Source organism: Myripristis murdjan, chromosome 3 (assembly GCF_902150065.1).
Source record: "Myripristis murdjan chromosome 3, fMyrMur1.1, whole genome shotgun sequence".
NCBI lineage: Eukaryota > Metazoa > Chordata > Actinopteri > Holocentriformes > Holocentridae > Myripristis > Myripristis murdjan.
The window spans coordinates 5,713,289-5,725,524 of record NC_043982.1 but is presented as its reverse complement, the minus strand read 5'-3'; the positions used below and the strand labels follow the sequence as shown (position 1 = coordinate 5,725,524).

Below are 12,236 nucleotides of genomic sequence, written 5' to 3'. Positions count from 1 at the left end.
CAGGGGTTTCATAATTAACATAATTTTGCCAAAAGGTATTTCCCAGTGCTTGGTTTTAAAGCAAAGGTTTCATACGGCCGATGTCATGTAGTGCATCACACACTGTCGAAATAGAAAGAATGAGGTGTGATGTTGAAACTACTGCAGAGGTGGTGGAGATGCATTAGTGGTTGAAACACTGCAGCCCACAATGTCATGAAGGCATCTTGGTTTTGTGTTGAAATTTCTAAAAGGGGACTCTCTCCAAATACCAGCAGTTCTAGACACGCACATAGGGCCAAGTGAAGCAAACCAAACTCAAAGATTCATGATAATCACTCAGTACATAAGAGCAGGCAGTGCTCCATCCCAGCAAGCCGTGATTTTCAATCATTTCCACTGTATTAGGGAAAATCCTCTGTAGGGAGAAAGTGGGGTTGAAGAATGTGCTGCTCTTCTGCAAACAAGCATCAGGAATGGAAATCTTAGATCTTGGAATCTTAAACGTGCAATGTGCCCCCCCCCCCCCAAAAAAAAAAATTATAATAATAATTTAATGTATGTAGGAACTGATCTGGTGATGCAACAGAGGAGGAAGGGCCTAGCTAAATTTAAAATTTGAAGAAGAGCTAAACTGGCTAAAATGACAGTTTGGATTTTTACCCATAAAGTGGAATTTGCTGTTGTTCGGAAAAGGCACTGAAGCTTTGCCAAAACAAAGGTCGCAATAAAAATCAGTCAGGAGAAGTTACTCATCTAGCCACTGAGAATTGACCTAGTCATGTATACTTTCTCCCTAAAAACATCACAAAATGTGCAGTTTTAAAGCACTTTACAAAATAGGTCAAAACAACACGGCTCCTGTTGTCTTAGATACAGTTTGTTAGAACATGCCTCAGCTGTCTTGTCTGGATCCCCATGGCAAACACATAGTTAAAAGGATTTCGGTGTAAAGAATTACTCATTGGTCTGGACAATGTGATTCACAGCATAAGTAACAGGGTCATGAGCCAGCCAGACCACATAGTCCAAATGTGCAACTACCAAGCTGCAGCTCCTAAACACAAATGTTCAAAAACAGTCTCAGACAGGTAAGAGAAGTACAAGATCAGTCTCTGCTAGTTAGCTTCCTGTCCCGTATGTACAGGAAGGTGAGATTTGTTGAGCTTTTTTAGGGTGTTTCTTCTACATGTTTATTGATCAGATTTGAGCTTGCAAAAAGAGCAAAGCTGTTATAGTGTGGTTTGTTTCTTCTGACGTGAAAAAAATTGCCTCCAACACCCAAACTGGGAAAAGAGGTTCATAGCCAAGAATGTGTTGGTAAAATAAGCCTTTGTTTACTCGATTGTATTCCTTTTTCCATGAGTAAATCCCACTCTTTAAGAATCCATATGTGCACTCATGAATAATTGGTAAACACTTACATCTTCTTACAGTTTAAATACTACCCAAGAAGATTGGAAACCACTGTAGTAAAATACACAGAAAAAAATTATCTAGACCTTGACCACATGAAATTTCCACTTGTTGAATGATGATAAATTTTCTGTGAAAAAGAGTTTTCTTTTATGAGAAGAAGTGATGAGGTCAAAGGACTTGGTTAAGTAGTTTTCATTTGAGTCAAACAGGAAGCTATAAAAAGAAAAATACGTCATGAGGACGCACAGGAAATGTTTATTGGATTTAACACATCACCCACACCTACTGTGCCCTGTATCAAACTGTCGGCATAATAAGAAGATTTTAATAATTTATAGTCTTCTCCATGTGAAAGATGCAGTTGATCGAATATCTACGCCTTTGTTGTTCATCAGATCAGCTCCATTTCTGCAGGTGAATTTTTACATTCTGTCATCAGTGCTATACTAAAACCTCCTAAACTCCCCCAGGGACACCACACACAGGCTGTTTTGGACAGGATGCTGCTGTGGGATACAAACACACAAATGCACAATGGAGACCGCACAATCCGTGATGAATTTGTGCTGCTGTGTTGCTCTGCATGCAGAGCTCAATGCAGGGATCGCAAACGTACTGAAACTCATTAGACATGGTTGTAAGATAATAACATAAACTTTTGCTGTGACCAATACCCCAATTACCACCACCTCAGTGGCAGGAGGCTAACAGCATCTGGAGCATCCAGTCAGTATCCAGCACTTAGTAACAATGAGAGGAAGATAGAAACACTACTGTCCTACAGAATGCCTTGATTAAACAATGGCTTTATCACAGTGAGAAAAGCAACCAAATCTATCTATCTATCTATATCTATGTCTATATCTATATATACACATATATATGAAAGCATATGTTTCATCTTGAATTAATTATGAACTGTTAATAATTCAACATATTACACATTTAATATTTACACAACAATCTAAATACATATAACTTCAAAAGTAATTTAAGATTAGATATACAGTTGTGCCTCGCTATAATGCGGTTCACCTTTCGCGGCCTCGCAGCTTCGCACATTTTTTAGTGCAATTTTGCATGCTTTTTTTTTTTTTTTTTTAACAGCGCATTGTGTTCTGCGTCCTGATTGGCTAAGGGAGAGCCCGTGCATTGTGTTCTGCGTCCTGATTGGCTAAGGGACTGTAGACCACTGTCAATCAATCTCCTCCGTGCCGTGTCTCCTGTACAGTACAGAATGCGTTCAGCTTGCCAAATTTACATAAATCTTCGATCGCTATAATACTGGACTTATTTTTCTACAAAGGTTTGAACTTTGAGAGTGTTTAAACAAGAGAGAAAAGTGAGAAAATGTTAATGCCTGTCTGAGAAAAGTGTATAAAGTGTGTAGTGAGGGGTTTTACAGCCTTAAAACAGCTATAATAATTGTAAAAAATAAAGCTGACTACTTCGCAGATTTCGCCTATTGCGGGTTATTTTTAGAACGTAACTCCCACGATTAACGAGGGACCAGTGTTTAGCAATGGACAGAGTGTATAACAACAGCAAGCTCAGTTTTATGTAACTTTTCAGGAAGCTGGGGAGTGTCAGATTTCCACGACGACATCAATAGTTTTCATAAACAACAGATCTTCGCAACAGTCAGAAGTCCTTCAGCACTCGGACTCTGTCTGTGTTTCCAAACATTGCAACACTACAAACGACAAGAAATCACCAAATGAAGAGACAAAGCAGTGGCAAGATACTTACATGTCCATGGTTAATGAAGCCGTGTTTACTGGCGATTCGGTCAGCTTCCTCCTGACCTCCAGGTATGTGGACAGCCCATGTGTTGGTGTAGACCTTCTGACCCAGAGCTGTTCCAAGCTCAGATACCAGCAACAGCAACAGAGGCCCAAGCAGCAACTCCAAAAGCCTGAGCCTGGGGCCTACAGAGGGAGATGGAGGGCCAAAAGCCATGGATTCTCCTGGTGCGGGGCAGTCTCTGAGCACAGTGTCTCTCTGACAGGCCGGGGCTGCCCACGGTACATGCAGAGGCACAGAGAGACAAGGAAGGGGACAGTCACAGCACACCAGAGACCTGGAGGGAACGACAGAGGAGACAAGGAGGAGAGCAGGGGCAGAAAGAGATGAAAATGAGATCATAAATCTGCAGCAAAGTTCAGCAAAGCATCGGAGAAAGTCAGAACTTCTACCTCGTAGCTGTGACCCATCAGGACTATAAAAACTGCATCACAGGAGAGATTTCTATCACTAACATGCCAACATTCAAGGGGAAACCATTCACGTCAGGTGCAACAATGTACAGCACTTAGCACATCTCTGAGGATTTGCGGTTGTGATTTCTCCTTTCAGCAGTGAACTAAGTAGCCACTTGGCTGGGGAGGCAAACCAAATTAGATTCATTAAAAGGTGCAATATATAAGCTGTTTAAATGTGGATGTTTTCTGTATGGATGTCTTTCATGCTGTCATGTGGTGGTGGAGTGTCTATGTGAGGCACTGTACAGATCAGTGGCGACGAAGTTCCTTGTTAAAGAGACATTAAATTATCTATTATGGAATACGATCTCCCCAAAATCTGATTCAGTCAGTGGATGAGGGTCTCTCCTGCCCCTTATGGCTACACTAATCGTTCTCTGTCAAGATGTATGTCAAAGTGTATCTCAGAGGCGATTCAATATAATCCAACCGAGAGAGCCAACAGTTAAGATATGCACCACGACTGGTTTGGTTCATGAGGAATAAAAGACAAGGAGTGCAACATTTTAGAGTGAGCACATTGTAGACCAGCTGGGAACAGGCAGAGACTGGCAAGTGGCAGTAAACTTGGGGAGACGTCTGATTATTCCACAGGAAATAGTGAGCACTACCTCAAGGTCAGACTTGGTGTTGTGGTCGGAGACAGAGCAGTCTGATTTTTTTTTTTTTTTTTTTTTTTTTTTTTGGACTTAACAGTACAGTGCCATGGGAGGACACGTTAGCTGAAGTATATAAAAAGAAAATGCTTAGGTATACTGAGTTAGCAGTAGCAGAGGCAGCGAAGCAGAGCTGGAAAGCTAAGACTGCACCCCACGGACGGCGGATGCCGAGGTTCTGCAGAAGTCCACGTAAACCCAAAGGGACGAATTAGTCATTTGTGGGTGGAGCTTAAAGGTCTGAGGCAGCCGTGGGAGACAGTGAGTAGCTGTGGCTAAAGAAACAGCAAACAGACACATCGACTGGAACGACAGGATCATTACCATCAGCCATAGAGACAGGCAGGTTTAATGCTGCTTTGCGAGCCAGGGGAAATTGAAAATGAGGTTCATTTTTTTTCATGTGTTTTATTGTCCTGTTTATGAGGACATAGGGAATGTACTTTTTAGTAAAATCTCCCTCATTTATATCAAGTTTTGCCTGGATGATTACGAAAGACTTGACTTGTGCTTCAGGAAGAGAATCTTAATGTAGCAGATTATATTTGCCAAGCTTGGGATAGATGGCACAATATTCTGTTTAAGACCAAGCTGTACAAAAATCTGTAATTTTGCAAATTAAAGCGTTTCATCATTGCAATGGTATTTTGTAAACCCATGAAGGATGGCCACTATATGTCCATGAGAAAAAAAAAAATTATGACTCAAGTATGCAATACATCACAACTGCAGATGAAGATCAACACATGCCTACTTTTTTCAATCATATAAAACTGAATTTATAATTCATAATGCAACCAACAAAATAGCTGCTATGTTATCTAAATCCTCACTTTTTATTAGCCCGAAATATACTGTACTGTATACTGCATGTCTGGATTAAACAAAGTGTGATAAAGTCATTTTCTAATCTACATCCCAATAAATATTCCATGCAAAGTGATGCATACAGTCTCTACATGATTAATATGGACTTTGTTAACCCTAAGGTCACATCACCATAAAATCAGTGGTGGGTTTCCAGGATAGCCGGTTGCAAGCTGGCGAGGCAAGCTGCTAGCTAATCCAGGCCAAGAATATTTTACAGTTGCTAATCCCTGTGTAAAATCACAACTGAAGCACAAAACAATTTTTTATGATTAAAACACAGTAATTCATTTTTTTTGTTTGTTTGTTTGTTTGTTTTTGTTTTTGTTACACTGAACACCACCGGCATTTGCACCTTTCACTCACATCTGCCTTCATGAGTGTACAGACACCGTCGGAATGTGACGGTAACAATGTTATTTTGGAAACGGTCCACTGCACTGGGCCTCTTTAATAAAGACCTAAGCCTTTATGGCATGCAAGCATAGCAACCATGAGCACTTGAGCTGTAAGAGGAAGTAACTGAATAAATGAAGAGAGCAATACAAGAAACAAGACTTTTGTTACAGTCAGCACTGTGAGGACAAAGCCTGTTTCACAGAGAGGGCTGAGAACGCACTTGGGAATGATTAGGAGACATTCTGGACATACAAAAGCCTTTAGCCAATTTGTGGTAACAGCAATCACTCAACAGCACTGCCCTCGAAACACCATCTATTGTGAAATGCAGTCTAACGACCCAGCAGTGACGCTGCATTACATCTCTTCTACAACAGTTTAATGTGGTGGCAAAATCTTTCTTCTTCCTTCTCTTTACCTGGTTTGTACCTTCATTTCTTACATGTCTGGAGAGTGTTATCTCATTTGGCTTCCTGTCAGGGACACTTAACATAACTAAACATAGCAGCATGTTAAACAACAAAACGGGAGAAATGAAAAGCCAGAGTTATCTCTCAAAAATACACCTATTTTCAAAACCCTTCGAAAACGTTTTATACCATCCTCTTCAACTAACCCGTATTCATAAAACACACAAGCAAAAAATGAAAAACAGAAGGCAAAGAAACACTGCAAATTATATGTTCATCTTTGTGTCATCAGCTCAATTTATGACAATGAAAACAAACAACAATTAGAGCCTGTGTGAAATATCCTTTCTTTTGAGGGGCTCAAAAAGTGAGGGCTTAACTCTAACTATTCAAACCAACATCTATCATCTATCTAAATGCCTATGGTTTTGACAAAAAAAAGACATGGGAGACAAAAAGTCTGTGGTAAGATACCTCACTCACCTTTGTCCTCAGGGATTTTCAGTCTGATAGAAAATGAAGCAGATGCAGCATGTAAATAGACTGTGCACCTTTCCAAGCCTCTATTTAACTTCCACACAAGCATGGCTCAAAGTACACACGCCTGTGACCTCATCTGAGCGCTCAACCATTCAGCTCGCTTTAACGTCAATGTGAAAACCACACACCGCGGAATAGCAAAAGCCCAACTACTTTACTGCTTGCAAAAGACAAAGGAGAACTCAACTATCTTACCGTGACTGGTTTTTAGTGTTACCGCATTAAATGATACCATATGTCAGACTGTGATAATAGAGGTTATGGCAGAAAAACTGCATTAAATTAAAATTAGCCAAGTACCATTAAATCCAAAGTATGTCTGTAAGAACTCATAAAAAAAAGTTTGAAAAGGAAAACGGTTTACATTTCATTACAGTTGATTCACAGTTAGCTGAGATAAAATAAACTAAAATGTGTTTAGCCCAAATGACCATTTGCTCACAATTAAATCTCCAGTAATTATTACCAGCTCTCGCAAGCTGTGGTGCCACACATGATGTTACTATTGTAGGGAAGGCACACTCAAATACAGCTCAGCCCACGGACAGGTTATGTGACATGACAGGCAGCCTAGGTGGCAAATTGATTACATGACAATAATAGCAGCTGATGAAGTGAAATTAATTCAAGCATTTGCTGTAAGCCACAATCAAAAATCACAATGGGCTTTGTGAAAACATCTGGTCCATCTTGTGGAAAGTGCGAGGCTAAGAAGAACCAATGAAATACCAGCAGAGACTTCCTTGAGTTGCATAATAGTTTACCAAAACAGTGACACTGGGGGAAAAAGTATTTGCATGGCAGAACATCAATAAACACTGGGTTTACTGGGTATTTAGTATTAATACTCTAAAACTTAACATTACGAAAAAAAAAAAATGTAACTCTTCCTTTACTGTTTTTATGAGATGTTTAAAAAAAGTGATGTGATATGAGTAGTGCAACTGCAACATCTGAAGCCTAAATAAACAGACCAGATAATTAACAGCAGCAGAAGCTCAGATCATTATGATGACCATGCTTTTCAACTCTGACTTTTGAATACAGAGAGTATTATGTGTCTCATTAACTGCTGTGTGCTGAGTTGTTAAACTTATTAAAAGCAGCATCATCTTCTATGTTCTGGCAAGGCCACTTACTCTAAAAGGTATGAGTTTGGAGTTAAAAAAAAAAAAAAAAAAGCTTCAATCTTAAACATGCAGTCCGACATTTGCACACAATCTGTGTGTTTGAAGTATAGAGGGAATTAACTGGAAGAGAAACGGGAGCCTGTACCATTAGAGCAAACGTGTGTGTGGCCATAGCTCTGGAATCTGCCCTCTGGGTAGCAGGGCTGTAACGGTTCTGAAACCGAGAGCAAAACCGCAACACAAATGTCCACGGTCTCCAGTCGCGGTTCTGTCTTCCATCTCGCGGTAGCCGAGCTGGAAAGTTAGAACTCCACTGTATACAACTCCACAGCGAGCACCCAGACGATAATTACTGTGACACAAAGCAGTGATGTGACAGTGCCAGCTGAAAACAAGAGATGGACTGAGATGGAGGATGGGAGAGGAAACACAAACAAAGAGCGTGAAAAGGAAGGCTGGTCTAGAACACGGCAAGAAGTGTGTAAACTTTGGGACCTGAAGCAGTGACAACCAGTGTTTTCACTACAACTGAGCACCTCTTCTCCTGCTGTTACTGTCTTTAATCACTGCCTGTCCCCTTTGTTGACCCAGGCACGACACCCATGAAAAATATCATGATTCTGAAATTTTGAAGTACCAACCATTTCCCCAATGAAGTGAACCATTAAATGAGAAGAAACAGAGGCACTGTTGCAGATGACACACAAACCAACCACCAACACAAGAGTAGTGCATCTTCCCCGAGTCGGTCTACAAGTCAGGACAGAGCAGAGACAAGGATCCTAACCGGCTTCGAGTTGGGACAGGGTTATGATTTGATGAGACCCAGGTTTCACTGAGCAGCAACCTTATGGACACCATCGGCTCCTCGTATCGTCAGGTTGGATTCAGTTACATTACCACGTATTCGAGCTCTCTTCAGTAATAACTAGTATTGGAGGCAGATACCTTATTATGTCATCATGATGTGTCAAAATGCAATCTTGAACGGAAAAAAACATCTCATACAAATACACACACACACACAGGGAATATAAGTATTCTCTACCGACCAAATTATTATTTTAAACATCAGTATTGGCCCAGAATTTCACCATCAGTGCATCCCTTGTCTCTTCACTGTTGTGATTTGGTATAACACAACTGCAGTTGTTCGTGAGGTATTAACTAGCTGTCAGTTTAAGGGCATTTTATACTGTGAACTCCATTTGAGGTTTAATGGGTTGATAAATTAGCGTGCTTGCCAAGCAACACACCTCTGTTCTTCCTCACATTTCTGTTATGTTTTGTTCTGTCCAAGCTTTGTCTTCTGTGCTCGACACACACACACTCCCATAATATTTTCCATCACACAGCTGAAACAATGTTTGCTTTTCTTTCTTGAGTGTACCTCATTAGTAACACTTTTGAAACTTGGTTTGTCCTGAGATGATACATTTTCTTCGAGTACTTGTATGCTACAACAATGCTAACTCAACTTGACAGCACAACTATTGTGAGTTCCACCATATTGAGATATGTTGTTTTCATTTGGTGCATGTAACTGCATGCAATGGGTTTAATAACCTTGGTTTAAGGGTTGATCCATCAAGAGCTCAATATTGCATTACCACAGAGGTAAACCACAGAGGTATGAGTGTTGGAAGCAGACTTTGTCAGCTCCCATGATGAAGCTCACAAATGTGTTATGAAAACCTCCAACTACCTAGCCAGCATTCAGTGACACTATGCGCTCAAGCGGTGGTTGTTTCAAGGCATCTGAAAATGTTCTTTAAAACATCAACAGTTTTTGCTTCATTACAATGCACAATAAACTAAGTTAGACCTCAATCCAGTGCATGCCGTGGAAGAAGGAAGGTTAATACATACCAAGTATTCACTACATAGCTGACTTATTTAATATGTGCATCATAACCATGGCAACAGGTTGTCAGCAGTATTAGGCGGAAATGGACTGATTAACGAAGATGCCCAAGTTCACTCCGACTGACTCCCGAGGAATTCACCCCGGGATACTCGGGTAAAAACAAGAGGCTGAAACAAAACTTTGTTGTCGTTTGCATCTGAACAGACGTGTGTGTAAACAGCCACATCCGACAACAGCTGTGCTGCTACTGCTGCTGTTACAATTAAAAAAAAAAAAAAAAAAAAAAAAAAAAAAAAAAAAACACTTAAACGCTCCTTGCAGCTGACATTACCGCAGCCCAGTTCAGAGAGGAGAAACTTCTCACGCTCGGGCCCAGACGCTAATCACTTAGTGTTTGTGGGCTAAAGTTACTTCAGTACGCTTTAATCCATCAGCTGACGGGAATAACGCTGCGTTATGTTTCAAATCATATGACTCACCACACACGTTAAGTCCGTCACAAAAACATGTATTAGTCATCCGGCAGGGACCCGCGGCTGGACCTCGGCTCTCCTCCCGATCTGATGACTCCTTCGCTGACAATATGTCTGAAACTGTATCGCGTTATTATCGGCAGCTTGACACAATGTAGGCTGACCTGCGCTATTTCACACGTGCCTCCTCCTCTTCCTCAGCCTCGTACAGCCCTGCTGCACATTCCCAACCCACACATGTAATTCACTTTGGTACATTTACTAATCCGAAGAGCCGTGTGGACTACTATCGCGGATTTCACCACAGCAGCCCACTCTGCCGTGGAAAAGCCACAGAGAACCGGACGCGGCGCCGTCGACGTCACCTCGGTGTATGTGTGTGTGCGTCTCTCTCTCTGTATGTGTGTGATACCCGCCGAGCCCTGCCTCAAACACATCCACTGACAGCAATACGGATAAATAAGAAAACATATGCCTTTGAGTCGGGGGTCCCACCGGCACCAGGGCCAAGAGCAGAGGGCTTAGCTAACTAGCAAACTCGCCACGCACCCCAAACAACTAAAAATACAAGGAGCGAAACTTTGCACAGACGACTTACCAGCTTCCTTTTACATGGTGCTCGTCCCGACTTCTTGTTGTTTCACACGACGGCGCTATACCCCGCAACGACACGGACAAACAAGAGAAAAAATGATAACAGAAAATTGCTGGTTATAAATAGTCATGATACCCCTCTGGTACAACGCTTAGTGGTCTGTACAACCCCCAGGAAATACGTCACTGCGATGGACAAAGTGCAAACGTTTGAGCACACCTACTCACTGACGCTGCTTCAGCACTGTAATAGCCCCATCTAGCGGCCAGAGGCTGAACAACAGCGGGCTGAGTTGCCACCCAAGCCTGGCCTTAGTTCTGGCTGGCAACTGCCTCGTCTTGTTATTCCCAAAACGGGAAGAGGTAGAAGGTAAGTAAGCAACTAAAAAGACTACTAGAAAATTGCTACTTGAAGTGCAGTGACTTTGCTGATGTTTTCATTTAAGTAGAATCTGAGGTTTTGCTGATAAAAACTTACTTCAGTAAAAGTAAAAAATAAGCTCACTCAAAATGTGCTCAGAGTGTAAAATAAACAGAGTTACTTTTTAGAGACTTTGTTAGATGAGATGTTTTCCTATAAAAGTCCTGCACAAACTTTAGAATTTGGAAATTACAGAGAATAAATCCACCACCAATGTCAAGCCTGATTCTCAAGTCTGCCAACTAACTGATCACTGTAGGGGCCACCACAATTTGTCAGTTTATGATGATCAAGTTTCTGTATTGATGGAGAGACAACTGAACTTTGTACTCTCTAATGGATGGGATTTAAAATATGAACCAGAGCAATACATCAGTAAAAACATGTAAGCAAAAGTAAAATTACTTACTTTAAAAAATTCTCAAAAGAACACAGCCACTAAATTACAGTAACTTGTGTAAATGTAATTAGGTTCTTTCACCCCTGCATTTTGTTAGACCTTTATTTTTACTAGTTTAAAAAAAAAAAATGTTGGCTGATATTGTATACATGTATGAGAGGCTTGGTAGGAACCAGCTATATACTGCAAAATATCAGCTGTTTAAGAGCTCTTCAATGTTTCTCTTTCTGTCTTCACTACAGGTTAGAAAAAAAAACAGATGACCTATGAGCATTTGAGGTACGTTTCACCTCTCATTCCCTGAGTAACTGAGCCTACAATGTATTTTACACCTTCTAGGAAAAAAATAAAGTATCACCTGAAATAAAGTTTTCATAGATGTACTGAAATGCAAAGAGCTTACAATCAATCAGTCAACCAACTACAAAAGTGTAAGAAAATTTTATCAAGATTCAACGTGAAGTTTCTGTGATATGGATTTGTGGAAGTCACTGCATGGGAAGATTTTTGATGACATGTCCCTTCCCAGGATTTCTTGGAATATCAGTCATAGGTAAAAGAGGTCTTCAAATGTCCCACTATGCACAAAATAGCGACAATGTTCAAACTGCAGCTAAAAATACTTAATCCATCAATAAATGTGTCGTTCTTGAAAAAGTTATGAATATCAGTCTAATGGTACAAAGCAATGGCAGAATTAACCAAATGAAGCTCAGTAATATGCAGTTCAATGGCAGTGTAAAAGTCTGCATGATCTCTTGATACACTTTTTCAGTCAGGTTTTCCGCTGTGTCCTGGCAGCATGAAGGCACTATGACAA

The 12,236-nt window shown here is 40.7% G+C and overlaps 1 protein-coding gene across 3 annotated transcripts in view; it reads right to left on the bottom strand.

The window, feature by feature from the left end:
- The window catches only part of furina (furin (paired basic amino acid cleaving enzyme) a), a 94,930-nt gene extending 84,147 nt beyond the window's left edge, over positions 1-10,783 (bottom strand). Inside the window, exons 1-2 of one of the 3 annotated variants that reach the window (XM_030075711.1) lie at positions 10,600-10,783; positions 3,148-3,478 (exon numbers count right to left, since the gene is read on the bottom strand). In XM_030075711.1, coding sequence (XP_029931571.1) covers positions 3,148-3,357 — 210 coding nt within the window. In that variant the 5' untranslated portion in view covers positions 3,358-3,478; positions 10,600-10,783. Of the gene's footprint in view, positions 1-3,147; positions 3,479-6,474; positions 6,552-10,007; positions 10,237-10,599 lie in introns of those variants that run through there. The other 2 variants (XM_030075719.1, XM_030075725.1) reach the window with 2 other exon arrangements.
- Positions 10,784-12,236: the final 1,453 nt, after the last annotated feature.